We start from the raw sequence: 27,052 nt of genomic DNA, 5'->3' as shown, positions 1-27,052 counted from the left end.
GACTCTAGGAAGCCCTGGCCACATTCTGCTCTCAGGTACTGATAAACCTACAGCATTAATCACTTGCCTGCCAGGGCTGGGTGGAACCCCCAACCTCTTCATACCCACAGTGCAAACTTTTGTCAAGGAGGAATGCAGGGCCTTTTACTGAAAGGGTGAACTGAGGAGTTCGGAGCATGACAGAGATTTCCTAAGTGGAGGGAAATAAGACAAAAAGAGCTCTAGTTCTTCTGAGGCACAGATTTTTATCCTCTCACCAAAGCAAGCAGCTGAAAGGATTCCAGTCAGGAGTCCTGTGCTTTGAGAACGGGTTAGACTGCCTGCCCTTCCATGTGAGACTGACTACAGGATGGGATCTGGGGTGCAAACAAGTTCTTAAACAGGTTATACCTACTGCCACAGCTCACAGGTGTTGAGGTCTTTTACATCTCTAATTCTCTCAAGGTTTTTCTCCTCATTCCCTGCAAGGGAGCCAGGATGTGTGCAGCTGTGTTCAGCCTTCATCTCAGATGAACGTTGTCTTGAAAAGCCTGAATGCAAACCCCCACCCCCCCACTACATTGGCTCAATGGTGAGTGGCAGAGGTAGTATTTTATTTTTTGAGCATCCCTCCTCAAGGACACTAAAGAGTTTGTAAAATATCACTAAACAAAAACAAAACATTGCCAAGAACAAAAAGTGCAAACCCTACCAAAAAAATAAAACACAGCAGCATTCAAATATTGGAAAACATCAGAGCTAAAGTTCTTGAGATAATTTCTTAACTATGCACAGTCTGCAGTCAATTTTCCCCATGTAAATGCTATTTTTCAACAGTGCCTGCCTGGCTGCATAGGTTTCTTCACCAATCTATGGCAGGATAACACTACAGAGCCAGAGCCATTACCCAGAAGGGCTAAAAGCAACATCTTTCTACCTCTCATCCTAAAAGTCAGTTAATAAACCACATTCAAAGAAACACATTTTAAAGTTCAGGCAGCTGAAGTCAGGCTTCAAGGACAGTGTATGGATTTGCCATGCTGTGGAGTCACTAACATGGCCTGAAACGGAACAAAGCTTTGGTGGGATTCATAAAGTGCTGTCTTTCAATATTTTATGCCTGTCTTTAAGAGTGTTTTTTTCACACCAGCACCAAGGTTGAGTTAAAAAAAACAGACCAGTTTTCAATGGATGCTGGAGCCAGACAGACATTGCACACAAATGGGTTAACAACAAAACCCAAACCAAAAAAAACCAACCCCAAACCTAACGCAATTATGGTCAAACTTTTCATCCTTAAAAACCAAACACCCACCAATCACCACGAGCAAATCTGAAAGCAACAGCTGCCAGCCAGTCCCCTGGCTCATCCCAGCAAGGGTGGTTACTACTTGACACAAGCTCAGCAGCAGCAGTGGTTGTGAGCCTGAGCCTGCAGGCACTCAGTGCAAAACTCTCCCAGCTTTCAGCCCCATGGAAGCAATCCGGTTTTCAGTAAAGCCAAAGGGAGCTGCCTACAGAGCTCAGTAGGCTTTGGATTGGTTCCATAGATTGATAATGGGAGCAGGACCTTGTTTTCCAGTCACTCTTTTTCTGTTCAGCTACAAAAGCCACCTCCTGAAGTTCCTGAAGGGGTTCTCTACCTTCCCCTCCATGCATGCATTTAACAATGTAGTGGTTTTGCCTGGGCTAGGTTTTTGGTAGTGGGGGCTGGGGGGCTAGAGGGGTGGCTTCTTTAAACTAAGATCTGCCAGAAGCTTCTCCTGTAGCTGATGGGGCTAATGCCAGGCAGTTCTAAGATAGAACTTAGAACTGACCAAGGCCTGGACAATTAGTGACTGAGGTAACACCTCTGTGAATAGTTGCTGTGCAGTTGCTAAACAGCAGCAGCAGGGAGGGAGAATGTGAGAACATCTCTGCAGACACCAAGGTCAGTGAAGAGGGAGAGGAGGAGGTGCCCAGGCACTGGAAGAGAGACTCCCCTGTGCCCTGTGGTGTAGCCCATGGTGAGGCAGCTGTGCCCCTGCAGCCCATGGTGGACCATGAGGAGCAGAGACCCACTCACAGCCTGTGGAAGACCCCACGCCAGAGCAGGTGGATGCCTGAAGGAGGCCGTGGCTCCACAGGACGCTCACCTTGGAGCAAGCTCCTGGCAGGACCTGGGAGCCCGTTATCTCGACTCACCAGCCTCTCAGTGTATTTCTCTCTCTCCTGTCCAGTTTTGGAGGGGGAATGATAGAAAGACTTGGTGGGCATCTGGCACCCAGCCGGGGCTAAACCACCACAGACATCCATTACAGTTAATAGCAGTTACACATGCATATCAATGGGAGAAAAGTCCCAGTCGGAGGAATTACTGGTACTAAGAAAAGAAACCCAGTATAAAGACTCAGCTCCCTGGAGGAAACCCGTTGCCCTGTTTCACCAGCTGGCCTTTGCCTGCTGGATGTAATGCAGGAAGCTCTGTAGTGTGTGTTGGTGTGTGCAGGGGGTGGGGGGTGATGTGCAGGGGGAGCAAAGGGCAGAGCCGCCTCTCGTCCCAGCGAGCGCCCACGGGGGTGGCCACCACCGCTCTCACTTGGGAGCCACAGCGCTGTCATCAGTCCTGTGCCACGGCTGGCAGGGAATGGTCTATCCTGAACTCCTCCTCCTTCGCTGAATCCCCTCGGCCTGCAGCCTGGTGACTGTCCGCGCTGCTCCCTTCCAGCCCCAGGATCTGTCTCTGCACCAGCTTGGAATAAAGGCCTCCTTCTTCCATCAGCTCCTTGTGCGAGCCCTGCTGCACCACGCGGCCCTTGTCCAGCACAATGATGTTGTGTGCCCTCTCCACAGTGCTCAGCCTGTGAGCTATGACAAGCACCGTGTGGTTCTGCAAGTCGCCGTAAATCGCCTGCTGGATCTGCGCGGGAGGGACAGACGTTAGCGGCCGAGCGCAGCGTCACCGCCTCTGCTCTGCGAGACAGCGGCGCCTTTGGCATCTGGCTTAAGAAACCTCTGGTCAGGAGAGGTTTGCTCTCCTCTGGCTCTGCAGAGGACACAAGGTTCCCTCCAGCGCTACCAGCATCGGCACATCCATCCCAGCTCTTACTCTGAAGCCCAAAGCACTGTCTCAAGTCCCACCAGCCCTGCACACAGGTCTGACCCTGCAAGCTGGGCTCGTTAGAGCTAGGCCCCAGGTTTGGAGGCCACATGGTGTTGGCACGGACCACAGGAAGCCAGCATCTAGTTACTGCAGCTGCTCAGAAGAGCAGGGCTATTTCCTGGGTGCATCAAGAGAGCTGTTGCCCAGCCAAGAGACAGACAATAGCTCTCAGGTCTAAGGGCAGGCAGCTGGCCACCAGGCACAAGTCACATTGGCACCCCTGGCTTGCCAGAATCAGTTCCTGGCTGGCGTCGGTTTCTATGCACATGGCTGAGTACCTGGGAGCCAATGGGCTGCTCCAAAGTCAGACACTTGCACATCCCCACACTGCTGGCCATCAACGCTTGTCCTCTAGACCAGGAGACACCTCGACCTTGAACTGGCTTCTCCTCATGGTATTAAACCAGCGAGGCCAAACTGCCACTGGTAGAGCTGTTTGGTCACCACATCTCAGCCAGATGAACCATTTCAGTTCACAGAAAGCTCAGGGCCTCTCCTGCAAGCGTGGCCTCTTTGGTGCCTCAGCTGAGATTTTAGCTCAGACAGTCTCCTCTTCCTGCTGCAGTACCATTTTTGGGGTCCTCCTCTGTATCCTGCCCTAAAAGGCTGCACAGAGTTGCTGTGTGCCAATTAACACTGTCCACATTTAAAAACCTCAGCAGAGATCCCTGTCTCCTGAGGTCTGCCAGGTGTTGGCTGCTGGGAGCGTGGGATTATTCCCCTCCTGTGGCTACAGCAGCGTTGGAAGCAATTTCCTGCTCAGGAATTAGCATCTTACCCAAACCTCTGATTGCACCACGTCAAGACTAAGCTTGTCCACAGGCTGAAAACTGAAGCTACAGTCTTTCCTCCAAACCCAGACTGCCTCTGGCCCAAATGCCCGAGTCACCAACTCACCGCGTGTTCGCTCTCTGCATCCAGGGCACTGGTGGCTTCATCCAGGATGAGGATGGGGGGAGCTCGGATCAAGGCCCTGGCAATTGCCACTCTCTGCTTCTGGCCACCTGACAGCTGGGCTCCTTTTTCACCTGCCTCTGTTGGGTCAAGGGAGAGGGGATAAAAATCAAGCACTGCCATCAAGTTCAGCTCCCAGCCACAGTGTCAGGATAGCGTCATGCTTTGAAGCCAAGACCAGGTAAACGCTTCTGCTCACTTGGCAGCACTACTGAAACGAGTTAAATGACGAGGCTGCAGTCCTTCCCTTCAGCAGCAAGTTCTCCATTGTTGTCCCAGGGTTTGAGGGATTGATACTCATGGAAACAACACAGAGAAGACCCTGAGCCTACGAGATCATCCAAACGCTGAGTACCCCTTCCCTGCCCACCACCTGCCTGACTTTCCACCCAAGGGAGAGCCTCTGCCTTCCCTTGGCAACGCTTTCAAGTGCAAATGGAGGGATTTTGGTACCTGTGTGGTAGCCATCCTGTAACTCAGTGATGAAGGAGTGAGCGTTGGCCTTCTGGGCAGCCTGGACCACGGACTCGAAGGAGGCTGAAGTCAAGCCGTAAGAAATGTTGTCTGCAATAGAGCGGGCGAACAGCACGGGCTCTTGGCTCACCAGGGAGATCTGCACAAAGGGAGGGAAGAGCAGGGGGTTGGGAGCAGAAGGCACACTGGCCAGCACCTTGGATCATCAGTGTTAGTTCCTGCTGGGTAAAGGACTCCAGCAGGCAGAGCCTCACCATTAAACCAGGGCACACAAGTGCCTCGATGTGAGCTTCCAGTGAGGATGCTAACAATGGGGTGCCCAGTGGCAGCCCTAGCCCAGTTTGTATCATCTGCTGGGAAGCCATTTTGCGGGAAAGAACCCTGATGCAGTGCTGGCACGTTGGCATCTGGGATGAGCTTCACCCTCCAAGACTGTTGTGGTTTTACTCCAGACCCATCTTTCACTGTTTGCTCTTCCCAGAATGGAAAACCAGTTGCTGGGACAAGGCAGGATGGAGAGACCCTCTCCCAGGCTCTTGTTGTTTTCTCTGCAAGGCCAGTAACGATGCTTGGGCCACATGAACGATCCCACCTCCATCTTTTAATTCAAAATTAACAAGTTAGGGACATGGCTGCTGCAATTCCTTAATTGCTCAGCAACAGCCTCCCTGTCCTACCTTACAGCCATTGCTGCCCTTGCATCCAGCCTGCTTTGTCAATACTGAAATAGATAGAACCCTCCAAACTATTGCTCAGAACTGGGCATGGAGACAGCAGGACATGGGAATATTTTAACTGACTTCTGCCCATGCTCCCAACACCACACCAGGCTTTCTAAACTGCAAGCCTTGCTTGTCTTTTAGATTTCACTCAGTACAGGCAGGGAATGTAAATTAGTCACACTGACTTTGGCTTCCCAGCCTGTCTCTGATCAATTGTTTTCAGGTTTTCCTGCTGACTGGTGAGGCTGTTTGCTCTGAGGACAAACAAAGAAGGCAGTTACTTGCAGAGGAGATGAAGGCTGATCTGTGCTGACACACAGATGAGAGCTGAGGGGCCTAAACCCCTCTCCTGGGCAAACCACCAGGATCCTGCTGCCAGGATCCCAACAAGTTTAACTCCCCCTCAGCTGAGGCTTACTTTAAGATCTTAAAAGCAGAAAGTGAGGGAGGAATGCAGAACTCTTTTCCCAAACCCAATTTAGATGATAATTAACCCAACAACCCAAACCAGCTTTCTGCTGCGTTGGCCAAAAAATACAAAACGAAACATGTTTTCAGTTCTGATTTTTGGAATTTCCCTCCTCCCCTCGAAACCACTCTCCATCCCTTTTCCCTTCCACCCCCACAAGTCATCTGAATTCCTTTCCTGGACCACCTCCCAGTTTTCTGCCCATTTCAGAAGTCTCCAGTTCCAATCCAAAGCCACATGCAACACTGGCAGCCACCCCCTCTGCTCACGGCGGGCGGTAGCGGGAGTACGCGTATCAGTGGCTCGTACCACGGAGTGCAGGTACTTGTGATCGTACATGTTAATGGGACGCCCGTCCAGCAGCACCTGCCCATCTTGCAGAGGGTAGAAGTTCTCCAGGATGTTGACACAGGAGCTCTTCCCGCTCCCTGAAGGACCCACCAGCGCCGTCACTTTGCCAGGGTGGAGGGTGAAGGATACATTCTGCAATGTGCATAGGAGAGGGTGCTCAGGTCCTGGCTTTTCCCAGGCTCCCTGGCTCAGGCACTACCCAAGAGAGGCAGCTGAAATCCACCCACAGCAACCCTCCACCTCGCTGGTGTGCCACGCTGGTGTGCCTCGCTGTTGTGCTCCTCCAAAATTGCTTCAAATTTGCCTGCTGAAGTAGCAGGAGCTCTAGAAACTGCAAAGCAAAACTAACCTCTCTGCTGCTGCTGCTTCCTGCCTCATGACCCCAGCCCCTCTCCCATGGAAACAGTCTGTGGCAGCTTGGCACAAAGCCCTGCACCATGCTGATGTGTTTATTCCATGCTTGGGCAGGGAATAAGGGGTTTATTAATAGTGATAGAGTCACAGAATCCCAGAATGGTGGAGGCTGGAAGGGCCCCGCAGAGCTCATGCAGCCCAAGCCCCTGCTAAAGCAGGTTCCCCTGGCTCAGGGGGCACAGGAACGTGTCCAGGTGGGTTTGGAAACCTGCTGAGCAAGAGCCTCCACACCCTCCCTGGGCAGCCTGGGCCAGGGCTCCCTCACCTCAGCACCAAACAAGTTTTTCCTTATGTTGAAGTGGAACTTTTTGTGTTCTAACTTGTGCCTGTTACCCCTTGTCCTATTGCTGGGCACCACAGAAAAAAGTGTTGCCCATCCTCCTGACACCCACCCTTTAGGTACTTTTAAGTGTTGATGAGGTGCCCTCTGAGCTTTCTTTTCTTTGGGCTAAACAGCCCCAGGTCCCACCGCCTTTCCTCATAAGGAAGATGCTCCAGTCCCCTGATCATCTTGGTAGCCCTGCACTGGCCTCTCTCTAGCAGTTCCCTGTCCCTGTTGAGCCCAGAACTGGATGCAGTACTCCAGATGAGGCCTCACCAGGGCAGAGTAGCTCAACCTGCTGCCCACACTGTTCTTAATACACCCTAGAATGTCATTGGCCTCCTTGGCCACGAGGGCACACTGTTGGCTCACGTTTAGTTTCTCATCAATTTGTCATCACTTACATAAACAAATCCCATTCCTTGTAAGCAAAGCCAGCCCTAAACACCTGCTGCTCCTCACAACCTGTTCTCCAGCACGCTGCTGACCTGCTGCCTTTACACATCTTCAGAGGGGCAGCTGATGCTTCCCGTGGGGCAGGGAGCAGGGTCCACACGCCGTGCCCGTGGGGCTCACCTGGAGCACCTGCGTTGCAGAGCGAGTGCGGTAGGAGAAGGTGACGTTCCTGAACTCCACCTTCCCATCCACGTGCTCTGGGGCCAGGGCCCCGTCGCTCACCATCGTTGGCTTGCGGTCGATGAACTCAAACACCTTCTCGGCGGCGCCCACTCCCTGCATCAGGCCGCTGTACACGGAGCCGACGGACTGCAAGGGAACAGGCAACAGTGAGACCCTCCCGTGTGATGGCAAAGCCAGTGCCACTTGTGAGGAGAACAGCTGAGGCATTCCCAAGGCTTCTATCACCTGATAGTAACTAGAGGAGAAGAAAGCTCTCCTGCCTCTGTAGGGTATGGAGGGGATATATGGGCATATCCAGGGAAAGAACATCTAAGGGTTTTGGGGTTTGAGTCCTGTGTCCAGTTCTGGGCTCCCCAGATCAAGAGGACAGGGAACTGCTGGAGAGAGAGGCCAGTGCAGGGCCACTAAGATGATCAGTAGACTGGAACAGCTCTAAGGAAAGGCTGCAGGACCTGGGGCTGTTCAGCCTGGAGAAGAGAAGGGAGGGAGACCTCATTAACACTTACAAGCATCTAAAGGGTAGATGTCGGGAGGATGGGAGACACTTTCTTCTGCAGTGTCCAGCAACAGGACAAGGGGTAACAGGCACAAGCTGGAACACAGCAAGTTCCACTGAGGAAAAACTTGTTTGGGGAGAAACTTGTTTGGTGCTGAGGTGAGGGAGCCCTGGCCCAGGCTGCCCAGGGAGGGTGTGGAGGCTCCTTCTCGGGAGGTTTCCAAACCCTCCTGGACACGTTCCTGTGCCCCCTGAGCCAGGGGAACCTGCTTTAGCAGGGGTTGGGGCTGGATGAGCTCTGCAGGGCCCTTCCAACCCCCACCATTCTATGATTCTATGATTGTGCCTGGGTAAACTCAGAGGTGACCAGAAGAAGGAAACATGGACTGGGAAGAGAAGATGTGCACCAGGAGACATATGACCCAAGCTTCCAACAAAGTCCTCCACTCATCTCTCTTTGCTCAAGACCAGCAGCTCCCCTACCCAGTGGCTGAATGGAGTCCACATACAGCAGGACATTGCAGCAGCTCCCAAGGGCAGATGGCTCATTCCCCAGCACACTGCCTCAAACGCAGAGCAGCTCCAGCAGGGACCCTTCTAGACAACTGTGTGGCTGTTCCCTGCTGGGAAACAGTCCTGAGGGATTTACCATTGCACTTTCCTGACTACAACTGCTGCATACCAACACTGGCTTCCCTGAAATAAATCCCCATCAGGTTGGCTTTCTTTAATCTTAAACCCAAGGCTGCAGAACAGCTTGCACTGCAACTGCTCCTGCCATCAGGAGGGGGAAAAAAAACCCCCTCAAACCAAACCCACACCAAAACCACAGCCTGGAAACACCAGCAGAGCCTGCAGTCATCCAAACAGATGGTGAGAGTTGGGCAAGCTGCTCCAGCTCTGCTCTGCCACTGCACAAGGGCTGAAGCACTGCTGAAACCACGCTCAGCTGCCAAGAAACCTCCCAAGCTTTATGCCTTTGCAAGGGGAAGGCGGCCCTGGGTGGGCTCTACCATCCCACCCACAAGCCCATCTTGTTAACACAGTGCCAAGGCAGCAGCTTGGAGCTGGTTCCAGGGAAAGAGAAGGGAATTATGTTACCTTTTTGTATTAGTTTTAATTAAGTTCTTAATGAAGCCTGAAATTTACCAGGCAGCTTTGTAATCCCTCCATCCTTCATGGCAGGAAACGTGGCAAGCAGCCAGGACTCTGCTCTTCAGCAGGGCCAGCCTGACCCCTTTGGTCCCAACTCCCTTTTTTGGGGATAAGCTGCTTTGGATGTGTTCAAGTTGTGAGGCCACAGCAGGAGGGAGCACTGGGGAGAATCAACCCAGTGGTGGGCAAAGCCACAGCGCCAAGGGAATGCATCACAGCAAAGTCAACACTGGATCCAACCCTGAGACTGCCCTGGGACCTTTAAGCAGATAAACATCATCTCAATATGGAGTAGGCCAGAGGGATAAACCAGACTCACCTCCATGCAGTCTCCTAGGACAAACTCATAAATGATGAAGGAGATCAGGTTTCCACTTGTCATTTGCCCTGAGATCACGAGGTGCCCACCATAGTAAAGGATGCTGACCTGGACTACCAGGAGGGTCAGCTGAAAGCCAGAAAACACCCCAACATCAGCAAGGACAATGATATTTTGGTGGATTTGTAATTACTCACATAACAGCCCGTAGTTCATGTGCTGACATTTATTCTCTGAGCCCTGAGATGAGCATCCCTGGCAGTATGCAGCTGACAGGCCTAACAGAGAGAATATGATACGAGAAGGGAAAAGCAGCTCAAGTACCTGGGCTGATTTAAGGAGCTGGGCTGGCATCTTTCAACAAAGCAGAAGTCCAGAGGGGCAACAGCCAAGAAGGGGGGATTTATCTGAACTAACAGAGCATGTCATGAGCTGGTCTCTTGGACAAGTGTAATAATCTAGACTCACATGACTCACCTCACCACTAAAACAAACCTTCTGTTATATGTGTGTGACACATTTGAATTCAGAACACAGAACCAAGCCAAGAGTTAATGCAAAAAAAGTCCTCCTTGCATGTATAAGCCCCTGAAGCATAACCTCAGCTCTTGCCTGTAATCTGTGTGGGGGTGCCACCTACTCTACAAAGGAGAAAGATCAGCTCTGAGATGACAAATACCAGCCTCTGCCTCTGCTTCAGAAACACAGCGATGCCCTGGGGCTCTGTGTGATGTCTGCAGGACAAGGCTGGAAATTCACCCAGATCAAAATACCAGGGGAAAAAAAACTTCCTCTGTTGCTCTGCCATGATCTGACCTTTTGATCCTGCATTCCCTCTGAGAAAGGCTCTACCAGGGCTGTGCTAAATCCATCAGCTTCTTTCTAGGTGAGCCCTGCAGGAAGGGATTTTGAGGGTTTTTGCTTTCTTTGACTCAGCAGGATCTGTGCTGACCCATTTCAGCCTTCACCTGAGGGCCCTGGAACAATGCTGAAAGTGCTCCCATTTTGCTTCCAGACTTGGGAAGCCATAAAATCTCTCATGGCTGTACAAGGGCACCATAACTTGCAAAGTCTTCACCAGAGGCTCCTTAGATCCTTGAATACGCAGAGACAAGGGCAGCCTTAATTATCAGCCAATGCAGGCCAAGTCCCAAACCATCTGCTCTTAAACACTGAAAAAGCATTTTGCAAGACAAAAAACAAACCAAAGCAAACAAAAACCCACCCCAAAGTCCAGCAGCCTCCCCCTGCCACCACCCACACACAGAAGATGGCTGTTTCCGAGCTCAGCTGTTCGCAGCAGGAGCTGTGGAGATGAGCTGGCACGGGCAGGCAATGCAGCAACACACCAGCACGGGCTCCTCCATGACCTTGAGCACTTAGCAGTTATATCCTTATTTGCAAGAGCAAACAGGCTGTTTGATGGCAGAGGCAGCTCTGCCCTAAGTGGGGAGGGGACATATTCTTTTGGTGAATGACAGAAAGAGATAATAATCAAGAGGCAGAGGATTAGTGGCAGCATCAGGGCTGAGCAGTGGAAGACAAGCACATGCCTTGTGCCATGTGTATTCTGGCATCTGAAGCATCATCCCCTGCTCAACCCCAGCCCCAGCCCCGTGGAGGGAAGCCCCAGCACTGGGCACCTACCCCGCTGGACCAGACGTAGTAGGTGTAAGCCATGGCCTCGCGCTTGTTGAGCTTGTAGACCTGCTGCAGCTTCTGCCAGTACACGTCTGCCTCCGCCTCCTCGTTGGCGAAGCTGCGCACGGTCCTCATGGCAGAGATGGTCTCCTCAGCCGTGTTGTTGGCCTTGGCCAGAGCGCTCTGCACGTCCTTGGAGAGCTTCTGCAGGGAGCAGGAGGAGGCAGAGGGGGCTCAGCGGGTGCTGGGCTGCCTGTGGCACATGTCCCTGCACACCCTGGGCTCTGCTGGGCTCAGGAAAAAGGCACCGTGGTTTTTTCCAGGGTGATGGGCAACAAGGCTGAGCACTGGGATATATTTAACAGCTGGGGGTGTTCAGCCTGGGGAAGAGGAGGCTGAGGGCAGAGCTTACCACTCTCTGCAATTACCCAGTAGGAAGCTGTAGCAAGGTAGGGGTCGGGGTCTTCTCCCAAGTAACTAGTGACAAGAGGAAATGGGCTCAAGTTGCCCCAGGGGAGGTTGAGATTGGAGCCGAGGCAGAACTGTTTCCCTGAGAGGGGTGTCAGCCCCTGTGCCAGGCTGCCCAGGGAGCTGGGGGAGTGCCCAGCCCTGGAGGGATCCCACAGCCGTGGGGCTGAGGTGCTGAGGGCCGTGGGTCAGCGCTGGGCTGGGCAGGGTGAGGGGAGGGCTGGGACTGCAGCAGCTTCAGGGGCTTTTCCTACCAAAACAATTCTGTGATTCTGTATCTGCTGTCTCTGAAGAGGGACCTGGGCTTCAGAAGGGGAAGTGCCATGCCCAAGGCCACTGCTGCTCCTCCTGGTGCCCCCATGAGACAAGGTCAGCCTGGCCCAGGAGCCAGTCTAGGACAAGTATGGAGACCAAGGGCAGCTCTACTCCTGCCAAGAGCTCTAGCAGGGGTCACAGCTGGGTGAGGCAGCACCCAAGGAGCCTGTTTTGGCAGCACCCATGCACACCATGCCCCTGGTACAGCAGAAAGCACTGATAACTGAGGTGGGGGCAGCAGTGAAGGACTCACAAGGTCCATGGGATGTGTCATTAGCCATGGGGAACAGCCCTTGGCCCACAGAAATCCCCAGGAATAGAGAGGGAGCTCAGTACCGGGTTAAATCCCCACCAAGTCACTCCAAAGGAAGAGGAGAGACTACATGAGGACAAGCAGGTGCATATGGGACATCCCACAGCCAAGCTACCTCTCCTTTCAGAGCTGAGATGGCTCCACTCCCAAGCATGAAGCAAGGTAAGAGTTGGGGCTAAGCTTGTCTGCCCACACAGGTTTAATGTCACCTTCCTGCCCCCGCTGCTGGCAGCAAAACACTCCAGCAACAGTCCCAGCAGCTCCAAAGCTTCACCAAAGCTTCGGGAGGGGAACAGCTCAGTGCTGTGGCACACCACGGCCGTGCCAGCTGCTCCTCCTCACCTTGTAGTACTTCCCATAGATATCAGACACCAGCATGATGATGGGGAAGCCCATGAAGGTGACGAGTGAGAGCTTCCAGGAGAGGCTGAACATGAAGAAGATCACCCCTGCTGCCTTCACCATGTTGCGCAGGAAGATGTTGATGTTCTGGGACACCAGGTCGCTCACGATGGTCGTGTCCGACGTCAGGCGGGAGATGACGTCCCCTGCAGCAACGAGGGGTTGGGGAAGGGGAGAGAGAGGGGACATGTCACCACAGCAGGTCACTGCCTACCCACATCCCACGTCCCGTGGCAGGGGCCAGATGGAGCTCCCCGCTCAGCCCCTCGCTGGGGGTCTGAAGGGTGGCACGGAACGGAGGTGACTCTCCAGCGCTGTGGATGTGAAGCAGAACAGAGGAGCCTGGATTGCTGCATGAAACGCACCTGAAGGCACAAGCTACACCACTGGGTTACCAAAGATGACTGAGGACAGCAAAGGGGACTGTGCAGCAGCACCTGACACTGAAGGGCACGCCATAGGCACGCAGATGGGCAGCAAGTATGTGGATGGGGTGTTTGCTGGACCGCTGGGTGCACCTTCAAAGCTTTCAACCCAATCCTGAGGGTTCTAAATGATGTCAGGAGCCCCCCAGGAGCTCATTGGGGACTGCTGGCACCTTTCCCCACCATCCTGGCTGGACCAACCAGGGAATGAGGTGGCTCCATGGACACTGTTTGGGTTTAACCACATGCCCCACAGACTAGAGCTGACTCAAGTGATGCTGAGGACACAGGGCCAGGTGAAGCTCCTGCAGTGCCCTTTGGCAGAGCTGACAGCAAACACCACCCTGAACTCCTCAATTCTAGGCCTGTGTTTGACTCCAGCTGAACTCCAGTGCTCTTGTGTAAGTCCAGGGTTACCTGTATCCCACTTACAATAACAGCTCTGGTGTCCTGAGCTACGAGGGCACCGTGCAGCCACCGCCAAATATGGCAACAGCCTCAAAACTAAAAATACCACTGAGACAAAATTAAGAGTGTAAAAAGTTGTAGCAGGCTGGGACCTGCCCCCCCAGAGCAGCACAGACTGGGACAGGACTGGACTGCAAGCAGGGAAAGGGACAAGCACACACAGCAAGCTTCACACATCTGAGGTTTCTAAACACAAGCACCCGGGTGCTGTCTCTGGCTGCTCCCGACCTGGTGCGTGCTGGGAGGACAAGCCAAAGGGATGGCCAGGATGGGACAGATCTGAGCAAATGTGGGAGGAAGAGGAACCAACCTGTGCGATTCTCATCAAAGAAACTCATCTCCTGAGACATCAGGGACCTGAAGAGGCAGTTGCGAAGGCGAATGTTCAGTCTTGCAAATATGAGCGTAAAAAAGCCGCCGCGGATACCTGCGGCAAATGAGCTAATTGCAGATAAGAAACGTTATAGAGCAATGGACACGAACCCGCTCCTCAGCACCCAAACACCCCAAAGGCACAGGCACTGCTGCACTCCTACTGCTTGCCACGCGGGGAAGCGATGGCTGAACCAGCCCACATCTCTTCCAGGTGCTACCAGCCAGCATAGGGAGGGCTGGCCCTGGCCTTGGCCCCGCTGGGGACAGCTTTAGGGGGTGGCAGCGCTGCCAGGACAGCGTTCCCCAGGGAGCTTGGTGTCTGTGTCTGCTCCTGCTCCCACACCACCAGCAGAGAGATGTGCAGAGGCCTCGTGACTGCCACCACAGCTTCTCTGCACCGTCACAGCACAAAGAAATCAAAGCACATGCCTGACATCTGGCAGGGACCCAGTGGAATGGACACAAGGTGAGACAGCCCATTCCCACCACAACCACGAGGTGCTGTGGGCAGCCTCCCCCCTCCTCGTGGGCAGGGCCAAAGCAGCCCCTGCCATTACCTTCCGATGGCCAGCAGCGACACGACCAGCACGGCCGTGGAGAAACGGTCCATGCTCTTCTGCACCACGATGCCATCGATGGCCAGCCCTGTGTAGTAGGGCAAGAAGGTCTCTCCTGTCAGACAAGCAAAGGACACAGGGTTTCAGCCCCACCACGTGGGATCGGTGCAGGACCTGTGCTTCCACCTGCAACAGCCCACAGACAACCCCATGCTCATCACAGAGCTGCTCAGCCACTGCACGAGATGGCTCATGGTGCAGCCCTTAGTGGCACATGGGGATGTTTTACACATGGGTGTATTTCATAGAATCATAGGATCATGGAATGGTGGGAGTGGGAAGGGTCCTGCAGAGGTCATGCAGCCCAAGCCCCTGCTAAAGCAGGTGTGCCCTCAATCAGGGGGCACAGGAACACGTCCAGGTGGGTTTGGAAACCTCCTGAGAAGGAGCCTCCACACCCTCCCTGGGCAGCCTGGGCCAGAGCTCCCTCACCTCACCACCAAAGCAGTTTCTCCTCATATTCCAGTGGAACTTGCTGTGTTCCAGCTTGTGCCTGTTACCCCTTGTCCTGTTGCTGGACATTACAGGAAAAAAAGTGTCTCCCCATCCTCCCAACATCTTCCCTTTAGGTACTTTTAAGTGTTGATGAGGTCTCCCCTCAGCCTTCTCTTTTCCAGGCTGAACAGCTCTAGGTCCTGCAGCCTTTCCTCATAGGAAAGATGCTCTAGTCCCCTGATTATCTTTGTAGCCCTTCACGAGACTCTCTCCAGCAGTTCGCCGTCTCTCTTGAACAGGAGCCCAGAACTGGACACAGCACCCCAGGTGAGGCCTCAGCAAGGCAGAGTAGAGGGGGAAGGAGAACCTCCCTTGATCTGCTGCTCACACTCTTCTTGATGCTCACCAGGATGCCATTGGCCTTCTTGCCCACAAGGGCACACTGCTGGCCCATGTTTAGTTTGTCACCAACCAGCTCTCCCAGGTCTGTCCCTGCAGAGCTGCTCTCCAGCCTGTCCTGGTGCAGGGAGTTGTATCCCCTACAACTTTCTTTGCCTGTTCTCATTTCTTACCCAGCTCATGCAGGATGTTCCACTCAGCACCCTTGGGAAAGCAAACCTGGGCTGCTGCCAGGAATCCCCCCACGGCTCCTTCCCTCCCTGTGAAGATGGGAGCGCAGCACAGCCCCCCCGTCCCCTTCGCTCACCCAGCGCAGCCACGAGGAGGAAGAAGAAGGCGATGCCCAGGAAGAAGGCGTCGGGCTTGGTGTAGGACAGCAGCTTATGGATGGTGGGACCCGCGGCCTGCTCCCGCTTGTCCCGCCGGACGGTCCCGTCGCAGCTCTCCTCCGCCTCGGCGCGCGACTCGGAGCCGGGCCCCAGCGCCTCGCGGGACGAGGTGACACAGGCCAGCAGCTGCCACAGCCCGAACGTGGCCGCCAGTGACACATAGGTCCAGGCAAACAGCCCCCAGAACCAGGGGTCCCTGATGGTCCTCCGAACCTCCGAGTAGAGCAGCAGCTTCACCATCATGTAGATGCCCATGAGGAGGCAGATGATGGCGATGAAGGTCCGCGACGCCCTGAGGCGCCGGGGGCCGTAGGCCGTGTTGGTGGCCACGCCGATGGCGGCCCCCAGCAGCACGCAGCTGCGGTACAGGCAGCCTCCCCAGATGTCCAGCAGCGAGTTGAAGATGTTGAAGTGGCGCAGGTCCCGCAGGACGTCCCAGCCGCCGCGGCCGCGGGTGTAGAGCAGCGTGGTGACCACCACGTCGGCCCCGCTGAGCGCCAGCGTGCTGGCCACCGCCTTCCAGGCACGCATCCTTGCCGCTGAGCGCCGGGGCGCTGGGGAAAGCCCTAGCACTGAGAGGATGTGGTCATGTCGGCCTCTGCTGTGGGGTGAGAAGAGAGGGGAACAGGGTTGGTATTCACCTCTGGGAGGTGGCAGGGAAAGGAAGCAGGATTAGGGGACAACCATGCCAGCTCCCCACCAGGCTGTTCTGACTCTAGGCACCGTCACCTACTCCTTCTTTGCCTCCTTCCTGCACACACTCCAAGATGTCCCCATAAAACAACAAGCACAAATGAAGACAAACTTCCCTCCCTGATGCCTCTGCCCGTCCTGAATCCCAAAGCAGAAACCCGCATATGCAAGTAGGAAGCTTTGTCCCCACTCGCCGTGGCAGCCAGGTGATGCCGGGATATCTGCACAGCCCACGTGTCCTGCGCTACGGAGCCATGTGGGTGATAAACTCTGACATTCATGATCCAAGTCCCTCCCCGTCTTTCCCAGGACAAAGCTGGCCTGGCACTTGGATCAAAACCATAGGAAAGCAGAAGGGAGAGCAGCTCAGCTACAGAACCCCCCCTCTCATCAAAGAGCAGCCTCAATCCTTGGTGCGGCAGCCAGTCACACCTTGCCGTCCTCAGCCCTCTTCGGCGTTAATTTGGAGCAGCCCACTAACGCCGCTGCGCTGTCAGCCTGCGGTTCAGCCACGCAACAAAAATCCCGAGAGGAAATTACAAAGGAAGGTGGAAACCCACAGCCGTGTCCCGTGGGAGGGGGAGGAAAGCTCCGCGGCGGGTCTAATCAGCGGCAGCGATGGTGGGGCTGCATCTGAACCGGCCCAGAACGGGGTGGAAAGCTCGATTTTAAACGGGAGCGAGCTGCTCAGCTGCTCCTGTGCCGTGGCCAGAGGTGCCCGAGGGATGGACCCGACCCTCGGCTTTGTGCTGGCCAAGCAGCGGGTGACGGTGCACGGCGCAGAAGGTCTGGCACAAAGGCTGCCGTGACCGCAGCCAACGCCGCAGCCACCCGAAAGCAAACCCCGGGGGGAAAGGCGGCTCGGGGGCCGGGCAGGTGGGCTGCAAAGCTAACACGGGCCGGAGGGGCAATCTGCGGGAGAACGGGGGGGTTTATGGCTGGGGAAGGAGGGCTGGAGGTAAAGCAAAAGCAGCGGTGTCACGGAAGGGCTGGACACGCTTCCCAGGGTGCTCGCTGCTGCCATCCGCTGCAAAGCTGCGCGGATCCGGCCCGGCGGAGCGGGAGGAGGAGGAGGAGGAGGAGGAGGAGGAGGAATAGGAGGAGGATGAAGAGGAGGAGGAGAACACCGCAGCAACCTGGCACCCGCGAAGGTGTCCCCAGCTATAGAGCTGGAGATAAAGAAGGTCCTTAACCTCACCCCTGCTTCCCACCTCCCCTCCCGGGCGGGAGCAGGCGCCCGGGAACGGCCGTGCCCGCCATGGCAAGAGGGACGGGCACACGGACGAACACACAGACCGACACACGCTATCCCGTTTGAAGCCCAAGGACCACACCATCCCCACCGGACGGTACCTCACCGGCTGCGAGCGATCCGGCTCCGCTCGGCCCGAGCCCGCGGCGAAGAGTCCCGGCAGCAAGGTCGCCGCGGGGGGGGGGGCGGGGTCGGCCGTGGCCACGCCCACAGCCACGCCCACAGCCACGCCCACCGCGCGCCGCTGCGGCGCCCGCCCGCGCCCGCCCACGCCCGGCCCGGGACAGCCGAGCCCGCTCCTCCCGCCCTGCCCCCTGCACCAAAGCTTGTCTTGCTTTATCCCCCCCCCCCAAACAACCCCTTTCTCTTGTTTGTTTTCTTTCCCTCTCTCAGTTTTTAGAGTTATTTTATTGGTTTGGTTCCCAAGGGGAAAACACAACACAGGAATCGGCTTTAAAAACCAGCGGGACAAAGGCTCGACACCCTGTCAACGGACACCTGGGCAGCAGAAGGGGTTAAATGAACCCCTAAGGCAGAGAAGGATTCGGTTTGCAGAAACTCGGCTTATAAATTGCTCTTTTTTTGCCCCTTGAGTCTCCATGGCCAGCTCTGGAGGGGGAAGAAGTGCTCAGGACGTTGGCTGGGTGCAGCCCTGTACTCAGCTGGGCTGTGGAGGTGACAGGAGGGCTGGTCCACATGAATATCCCCAAGTTTCTCTGTGGTTTTGGAGCATTTGGGCTTAAAACCAGCGCTCTAACCTTTGCCAGACTGCAGAGTTCCTGCATCCCACTCAATTTCTGGAGAGAACAGAATGGCAAAGGGAAAAAGACCCCTTTTCTCTTTGCCTGGGTAACCAAAACCAAAACTAATCACGTTCCATCACTCATTTTATTTCTGCTAATTAGTGCTTAGAAATGAATAAAAAGGAAAAAACCTCACTTCACGCCATTCCCACACCCTCTGGGAATGGAGTCAGACCTGGGTGACGCGCCCTGCGGCAGGCTGGTGGCGGGACAGTTTTAAGGTGTAGGAGGCATATTGCAATGTGGCTAAGCCAGGTCTAGTTTCTAGTTCTCTTCTCATCTGATCCCTCCCTGGGCTTTCATGCAATTACTCCCCAAAGGGGCAACTTCCAAGCCATAGTCAAAGTGCAGCTTTTTTGCTCAGAGCAAGTCTCCCGCTGCTGAACGTGGATGGTGCCACTTCCCTCGGCAGGAGGGATGGGCCGGGGGCAGATCCAGACATGGAAGGGACTGAACAGACACCTTTGTCTGAACCTTCCCCTTCCTTTCTCCCCAGGACTGCACCCTGGGCTCCCACACTGCCAGGGCACAAACCCTGGGGAGAGTTTGTGCTACGAGACACCCCCTAAAGAAGCGTCAGGGGGGCCTAAGTGGTTTTCTTCAGGCCAGACACGCTCTGCTCAGGCGACAGCACCGTCTCGATCTTAAAGGACACAAACTGGCCCTTCTTCAGCTTCTTCAGGGAGCTGGTGGCATCACTGCCAAACATGGTGTCATCCACTTGGAAGGCAAGAGAGGGGAGGCCCCGACTTTTCCGTTTCACACTCTTCTGCTCCCGCTTGTAGGCCGTGCTCACGTTGGCCATCACCTGAAAGCACATCCCTGGGATTGGGCCTTGAGCTGCTGCTTAAAAACAATCAGCTGGGCTGGCTCTGACCTGAGCTCGGGGGGTGAGAGCTGGTTGCACCCATGGGCAAGGGAGGGACCAAGCAAGGTGTTTCCAGACTTAATTCTCCCCAGTCCCAAGCCGGTAGGAGACCTTATGTTAAGAAATCGTGGGTTTGTGGCCTTGCAGCTCTCCAGCAGTAGAGGGCAGAAGGGGATCTGGGCTGGAGTAATGTGGAGCCAAGGGAAGCTTTTAGGATCTCTTGCTAACTCCAGCCCCACTCCTGGCCTGTCTGCAGGTGACCGGACAAAAGAAGTGCCCTTAAAATCACAGAATCATTTCCTTGAGGCTCCTGCAGTCCCAGCCCTCCCCTCACCCTGCCCAGCCCAGCGCTGACCCACAGCCCTCAGCACCTCAGCTCCACGCCTTTGGGATCCCTCCAGGGCTGGGCACTCCCCCAGCTCCCTGGGCAGCCTGGCACAGGGGCTGACACCCCTCTCAGGGATACAGTTCTGCCTCAGCTCCAACCTCAACCTCCCCTGGGGCAACTTGAGGCCATTTCTTCTTGTCCTGTGAATTATCACTGGGGAGAAGAGATCTCTCCCCAGCTCACTACACCCCGCTGTCAGGGAGTTGCAGAGAGTGATTAATGTCTCTCTCCAGCCTCCTCTTCTCCAGGCTGAACACCCCCATTCCCTCAGCTGCTCCTCATCACCCTTGTGCTCCAGCCCCTTCCCCAGCTCCTGTGCCTGGCTCTGGCCACGCTGCAGCCTCTCAATGTCTTGTAAATGAGAGGTCCAACACTGACCACAGCACTCGAGCTGCAGCCTCACCAATCACTGCCCTGGGCCTGCTGCCACACTAGCTCTGATCCCAGCCAGGATGCCCTTGGCCACCTGGGCACACTGCTGTGTGTAATGGACACGATGCTTCGGCGTTACCCAGAGCTCTCGCTGCTCGTGCCACACTGTGCATCTCATTTCACAAGCAGGGAGCCAAGCTGGTGAGCCTGAGCTGCCACAGGGACCAGCTGGGAATAGATCCCCCACATCCAGCTCTCAGGCTTCCTCACTGTTCTGTTTTACCACTGCTGTTGCCTGGAAAGAGGAATCACAGTCCAGGTGGGATCAAGGAGGATGACATAACTCTGTCTGAGGACATGAAATGACTGAGAAAACAAAGCACTTGAGCCTTGTCTGGTATTTTTTTGGCACACAGATTGCCAAGTACTTTACAGGGGACACTGAGGAGTCAGAAAACCAAGAAACAGAGATAAAATGAGTCGACCAAGGTCACCTATCACATCAGAGGCAGTCAGGAGCTGGATGCTGGCTTTGCTCCCCAAAGCCAGCTCTCTGCCCACTGGGCCTCCACGGTAGGCCCAACCTCCCCAGATTTTCTCCTTCCCCATTTTGAGGCAGGGTTACTTTTAACCTTCCAAATGACACAGCATGTCCCTAAAGGCTTTTTGTCCCTGCCTAATGACAGACTCCTTTGCCTGCTTTGAGCTGCAGACTACAAGGCAGAGTGCTGGGCCACAGCTCTCATTAGCCTTGAGGGGGTAAGCTCACCAGTCCCTCGTGTTCCATCGCTCAGCTCTGAGCAGCACCACCACCAGCTTCCCCGTGGCATTGAGCAGTGCTGTCTCAGAGGCTCTGGCTCTGCTCCTGCTGCCCTCAGCACGCATCAAGGTGCCACTGGCCACCTCTCCTCCTGGGCCAGGCCTGGTGAGTCTCAGGCAGTGCTTGACCTGCCTCTGCCTCGCTCCTTCCCAGCTGGATGTGGGGCCTCCCTGCCCAGCTCAAGCCCATCAGCGACCTGCTGTGTGACAGGAGAGAGCCCACAGGCAAAGGGCTCCTGTGAGATTCTGGCCAGGCAGGGCCAGGGGCTCCCTCTGAGCAGGCACAGGCTGGAGCAGGATCCTGGGACAGGCCAATCCCTTCTGTGCAGCTCTCACTGCACACACACCCCGGGGAGGAGGGATGCTCAGCCGCAAAACCACTTTCAAGGCACCACATGACTTACAATTTCCTTCACCGCGTTCTGCTGCTCCTGAACGGTGGCTGTGAAGGGTGGGAGGCTGCCTGCCGTGCCAGAGCCAACCCCTTGCTCTTTAGAGTCCTTGACAAAATCCACCTGCAAGGCACAGATATTGGGGTGTTACCCTGCAACTGTGCCAGTGGCTACAACCCGCCCCTGAGCCTCTCGGTGCTGGGGCCGTTACCTCGGAGGACAGGCACACGTATCTGTTGAACATGAGGAAGAAGGGGGGGTACTTTGTGACAGAGTTGACTGAGGTGCGGAAATGGAAGAGCAGGGGGTCGAGGTGGGTGTCCCACTCCTCAGGCTTCTCGTTCACCACGCTGCAGATGGAGGATTTGAGCACGTCGGCACTGCGGTCGTCGGGGGCGGCGCAGTCAGCGGGGGTGAGGAGCTGCGAGATGCTCCAGCGCTCGCACAAGTGCCGGCTGACCTGCAGAGATGGGGGGTCAGGCCCAAGGGAGAGCAGGGCAGGTTGGTACCACAGCAGGTAGGAGCCTGTGCAGCACCACACAGCCACTGAGCCCATGCCAGCAGATGCTGCTCGGCACAAAAAGCTCCCCCAGAGAAAATGAAGAGCCTGAGAAAATGTTTTGCAGCCACTGGTTTTGCCGTGCTTGAGGCTTTGCACAGCGCTGGGAAGATGGGCTGAGCCCAGGGCAGGGCAGGAATATCAAGGACATGATCTCACAGGACCTGAGCAGAGAGGCTGTGCTGTGCCTGGAGGGCTTGTACCACAAAACTACAACCTTAAATCTGGGTGAAAGCACTGGCAGATCATCCACTGCCCGCAGCAAGGCTGGCACAGGGACAAGGCAGCACCAGCTCCTTCCCCTCCTCAACATGACACAACACAACTCAGTCTTCAGGATCTGCTGCCCAGAAAAACCTGCTGAAGGTCCTGTTGCTTCCCACTGGACCCCCCAGCACCTGACCTACCTCCTCACAGAAGTCCCAGCTCTGAGTGGTGTAAATGTTCTTGGATGCTCCAAACCTGAAGGAGAAGAGGACACACAACTGGTTTTAGCCCATCAGCTGCAGGGCAGAGCCAGAGGAATTCAATTTTCATGGGTGATAAGAGGATACAAAAGGCACAGAGATTCTCTAGTGGAGCTGCTGTTTAAAGAGTCCGGCATGACCTTACCTCCCCAAGAGCAGGGAGGTCTCCTGGCTCCATCTGTCCCAAAACAGCCAAGCCTGTTTGCTTTTGGACAAGGCAGCTGGAGAAACAAGCAAAGGCTTCTTGCTCTGAATGCAAATCTCTACCAGCCACATCCATTTTCCCACAGGGACAACGTCACATGGTGATGTGAAGCACGTGAATGCAAAAGAAACACTTCCTAGGAGGAATCAGGGAATGGTTTTAAAACTTCAGCTGGGATCTGGGGCACTTTTGGCCTTGGGGCTACCTGGAGAACCACTTCTGCCTCTTTCTCCCCTGATAACAAGAAGATAACAGGCTCTTCCCCAGTATTTTGTAAAAAGCAACTGAGAGGCACTGCCTGGTCTCTCCTGGGGAAGGGAGAGTTACTGCTCTTGTGGAGAACTGTCTTGTGGATGCTGACTATTTCTGTGACACACATCCCAGCATGCCCCAATCTCACTGCAGAAGTGCAAAGGTAACAAGCAACACAGAAGCCTACCTGTAAAAAATCGTAGCCAGAGCTTTAGCCACTGATAAAGGATCTTTTTTCTGCAGAGGAGCAGCCTCAACCCACTTGGTGAAGTAGTCAGTCACAAGGAGGACGTGTGTATTGCTCTGTCTTGTCTCAGGAAAAGGTCCTGCACAAAAAAGCATCAAGAGAAATCAACGTGATGCTGTAATATCAAAGTTAAAAGCCCAGCCCATCAAAACAATGACTGCAAAAAAAGGCCACAACTCAGGACAGAGAGTTTAACACCAGTGCTGCTTGTATTGTCCAGAAGGGTACTTTGATAACCATAAAAGCTGAAGCAGCTGAAGATTCAGAAAGAGACTGTTTAGACATCATTGTTACATACTGCTTCCTAGAAAACAGTTCAGTTGACTGGTAGATCTCAAATCAAGAACACCAGACGCAAAACATTAGACACAGGACACCAAGAATGTCAGACACTAAAGGGTTAAAGCTAGCTCTATCTCATCTGCAATACAACTGACAGTCAAATGATGACAGTAACAACGTACTTTGCCTTTATATCCAACAGCTGCTTCCCACCCAACCTCTTAAAAATCCCTTTCTAATAGGGATAATGGACATAAGCTGGAACACAAAAAGTCCTGCTTAAACAGAAGGAAAAGCTACTTTACTGTGCAGGTGAGGGAGCCCTGGCCCAGGCTGCCCAGGCTGGGTGTGGAGGCTCCTTCTCCCTGGACACGTTCCTGTGCCCCCTGAGCCAGGGGAACCTGCTTTAGCAGGGGGTTGGACTGGAGGAGCTCTGCAGGGCTCTTCCAAACCCCCACCATGCTGTGAAAAACACACCCATGGCAGCTCAATTCTGGGCAGTAACATAGGCCCACAACTCCCATTGTGCACAGAGCTGAGCTGCTCACACACAGCAGGCTGCACCCTAGAAGGCCACACGGCCTCCCTGGCACCTGGCCACCCAGGCAGCTTTCCCTCACACACAGCCAGAGGCCTGCCATGCTTCCTGGGGCAGCTGGGGAAGCCTTGTGAAGCCTGTCTGTCAGCAGAGGCAAACACTCACCATGAATGTCTAATCCCAGCACTTCCCAGGGCGACTCCACTCTGACGGGCCTCGCCCTCCGCAACACGTGCTTGTTGTGCTCTGCGTTCTGGCACGTCTCACACATCTTGATCTGGGAAGGAGAAAGACATATCAAATGTCCTTCATCAAATGCTGGTGAATTCTGTCAGTTTCAGCCTGGACAGGTGATGAAGGGATGAGAGGCACAGCACTTCTGAGCAGCTTCCTTCTACTCAGCAGGACAGCGAGGCGCAGGGAGAAGAGGTAAAACCACAACAGCTGACACAGCTCAGCTCTCACAAAACCTACCTGACAGCTTCTGACACAATAACCAAGTTTCTCAACGTGGCCTACAGCTAAGACATTTCTCACCCTGCTTTTAGGCCAATTTTTATTGTGTTTTAGACTTTCACTGATGGCTAGAAAAGTCACCAGCCCTGAGGTGAGGGAGGCCTGGCACAGGCTGCCCAGGGAGGGTGTGGAGGCTCCTTCTTGAGAGGTTTCCATGTTCCTGTGCCCCCTGATCAAGAGGAACCTGCTTTAGCAGGGGGTTGGTCCCTTCCAACCCCCACCATTCTATGATTTCCCTCACCTCAACACCAAAGGAGTTTCTCTTCCTGTTCCAGTGGAACTTGCTGTGTTCCAGCTTGTGCACATTACCCTTTGTCTTGTTGCTGGCAAAGTGTCTCCCCATCCTCACTTCTCCAGGCTGAACAGCCCCAGTTCCCGCAGTCTTTCCTCACAAGGAAGATGTTCCAGTCCCCTGACCATCTTGGTGTCCCTGCACTGGCCTCTCTCCAGCAGTTCCCTGTCCTCTTGAGCTGAGGAGCCCAGAATTGGACACAGAACTCCAGATGAGGCCTCACCAGGGCTGAATGGAGGGAGAGAGGAACCTCCCTCGACCTGCTGCCCACACTGTGCTGAACACACCCCAGGATGCCATTGGCCTTGGCCACGAGGGCACGTTGCTGCTCATGTTTAGCAGCACTCCCCGGTCTGACACAGCCAATGCTCTCAACTTACCCAGTCCACCACATCCTTCACAATCCCCAGCCAGTAGTAGCGGCTCTGAATCCTGTGCACAGTCTTCTTCTGGCCCAGGTGGTTCCCAATCTCAGTGAAGTGACTCTCCAGGAAGACCTGTCGCCTCCGCTCGGGATCCACGATCACCTCCCGCTTCTCCTCCTTCTTGGGGCCCACATAGTAGAGGCAGCCACCTGCAGAGGCCAGAGCTTGATCTAAGGTGACACACTCTCACATTCACCCCAGCTACTCAGCCTCTGCAAACAGGTAATTTCCTAGGGCAGGAAGTGAGACACAACAAAGGGGGACTGCTGCCTTGGGAGCTTCTGGAATGCCCCTGGAGAAGCTGCTGAACTGGAATCATCTCTGCACCAACCCAGTGACCTCTTTTCTGCAGCCAGGGATGAGCAAGATCCTCTGCTAAAGTAAAGCTGCCTTAGCCATGGTCTCCTGTGTGGTGCCTCAGGATGCCACAGTCCCCACTCTGCAGCCCAAAAGTGATGGGCCATGGTGCACCCCACAGCTCCCTCTCTGCACAGGGCAAAGAAGTCAGTTGAATCATTTCAGTAGGAAAATCCCTTGAAGCTGCTGCAGTCCCAGCCCTGCCCAGCCCAGCACTGACCCACAGCCCTCAGCACCTCAGCCCCACGGCTTTGGGATCCCACCAGGGCTGGGCACTCCCCCAGCTCCCTGGGCAGCCTGGCACAGGGGCTGACACCCCTCTCAGGGAAACAGTTCTGCCTCAGCTCCAATCTCAACCTGCCCTGGGGCAACTTGAGGCTGTTTCCTCTTGTCCTGTGCAGAGTCTCACCCCCAGCTCCCTGCAGCCTCATGCCAGGGAGTGTCAGAGAGTGCTGCTGTCTCCCCTCAGCCTCCTCTTCTCCAGGCTGAACACCCCCATTCCCTCAGCCCCTCCCCAGCCCCTTGTGCTCCAGCCCCTTCCCCAGCTCAGTGCCCGGCTCTGGCCACGCTGCAGCCCCTCAGTGTCCCTGTGGCAGTGAGTGAGGAGCCCAGCACTGACACAGCCCTGGAGCTGCAGCCCCTCAGTGTCCCTGTGGCAATGAGTGAGGGGCCCAGCACTGACACAGCCCTGGAGCTGCAGCCCCTCAGTGTCCCTGTGGCAGTGAGTGAGGGGCCAGCACTGACACAGCCCTGGAGCTGCAGCCCCTCAGGGTCCCTGTGGCAGGGAGTGAGGGGCCCAGCACTGACACAGCCCTGGAGCTGCAGCCCCTCAGTGTCCCTGTGGCAGTGAGTGAGGGGCTCAGCACTGACACAGCCCTGGAGCTGCAGCCCCTCAGTGTCGCTGTGGCAGTGAGTGAGGGGCCCAGCACTGACACAGCCCTGGAGCTGCAGCCCCTCAGTGTCCCTGTGGCAGTGAGTGAGGGGCTCAGCACTGACACAGCCCTGGAGCTGCAGCCCCTCAGTGTCCCTGTGGCAGTGAGTGAGGGGCCAGCACTGACACAGCCCTGGAGCTGCAGCCCCTCAGGGTCCCTGTGGCAGGGAGTGAGGGGCCCAGCACTGACACAGCCCTGGAGCTGCAGCCTCCCCGGGGCCCAGCACAGGGGACAGTCCCTGCCCTGTGCCGCTCCCAGCCGGGCTGCCCTTGCCCACCCGGGCGCGCTGCTGGCTCCAGTTCACGACCCCTCCCCAGGCCGCTTCCCTCGGGGCGGTTTCTGCAGCCCCTCCGTCCCTGGGCACGGCGGAGCCTCTTCCCCCGCCCAGCCGCGTTCGCTGCCCCGCTCCCCGCAGCTTGGCCCCGCGGCCGCTGTGCCCCGGGCCCGTCCCCGCGCCGCCTCCCGGCCCCGCACCGTCAACGACGAATTTCTGCGCGTAGCGTTTGAGGTTCTTGCGCTTGATGGAGCATAAGCTGGGCGGGAAGCAGCCATCGGCCAGCAGCCGGTAGATGTCCTCGAACTTGCTGCTGGGGCCGCAGGGTTCGGCCGCCACCACCACCTCCTCCTTGGCCACCTGCAGCGCCGAGTCCATGGCGAGCGCGGGCCAGCGGCGGCGCGCCCGGGAGCGAGCGCGGCGCGGGGCGGGGCGC

At 55.5% G+C, this 27,052-nt stretch overlaps 1 protein-coding gene across 4 annotated transcripts; it reads right to left on the bottom strand.

The window, feature by feature from the left end:
- Positions 1–559: 559 nt before the first annotated feature.
- Positions 560–17,805, bottom strand: ABCB9 (ATP binding cassette subfamily B member 9). 4 transcript variants are annotated; one of them, XM_062009733.1, is made up of 12 exons: positions 17,735–17,805; positions 15,602–16,284; positions 14,401–14,515; positions 13,779–13,909; positions 12,516–12,721; positions 11,084–11,281; positions 9,437–9,565; positions 7,404–7,592; positions 6,050–6,223; positions 4,529–4,688; positions 4,019–4,155; positions 560–2,878 (listed from the first exon to the last, which is right to left on the bottom strand). In XM_062009733.1, the coding sequence occupies exons 2-12, from the start codon at positions 16,212–16,214 to the stop codon at positions 2,579–2,581; spliced, it is 2,352 nt and encodes a 783-aa protein (XP_061865717.1). In that variant the 5' UTR covers positions 16,215–16,284; positions 17,735–17,805; the 3' UTR covers positions 560–2,578. The 4 variants fall into 4 exon arrangements, with proteins under 4 accessions (XP_061865717.1, XP_061865716.1, XP_061865718.1 ...); XM_062009732.1 differs by having other exon boundaries at positions 15,602–16,281; positions 17,730–17,798; XM_062009734.1 differs by having other exon boundaries at positions 17,730–17,795.
- Between the last annotated feature and the right edge of the window lie 9,247 nt (positions 17,806–27,052).

Source organism: Colius striatus, chromosome 17 (genome assembly GCF_028858725.1).
Source record: "Colius striatus isolate bColStr4 chromosome 17, bColStr4.1.hap1, whole genome shotgun sequence".
NCBI lineage: Eukaryota > Metazoa > Chordata > Aves > Coliiformes > Coliidae > Colius > Colius striatus.
This window is presented reverse-complemented; position numbering and strand designations above follow the sequence as displayed.

Bases quoted from the DNA above. Each gene is read 5' to 3' on its own strand.
- ABCB9 (XM_062009733.1), bottom strand. From the start codon at position 16,214: ATGCGTGCCTGGAAGGCGGTGGCCAGCACGCTGGCGCTCAGCGGGGCC. The intron at 12,722-13,778 runs GTTGGTTCCTCT...TCGTTGCTGCAG, and splicing joins CTTTGATGAGAATCGCACAG to GGGACGTCATCTCCCGCCTG. The intron at 2,879-4,018 runs GTGAGTTGGTGA...CCTCCCGCGCAG, and splicing joins ATGCAGAGAGCGAACACGCG to ATCCAGCAGGCGATTTACGG.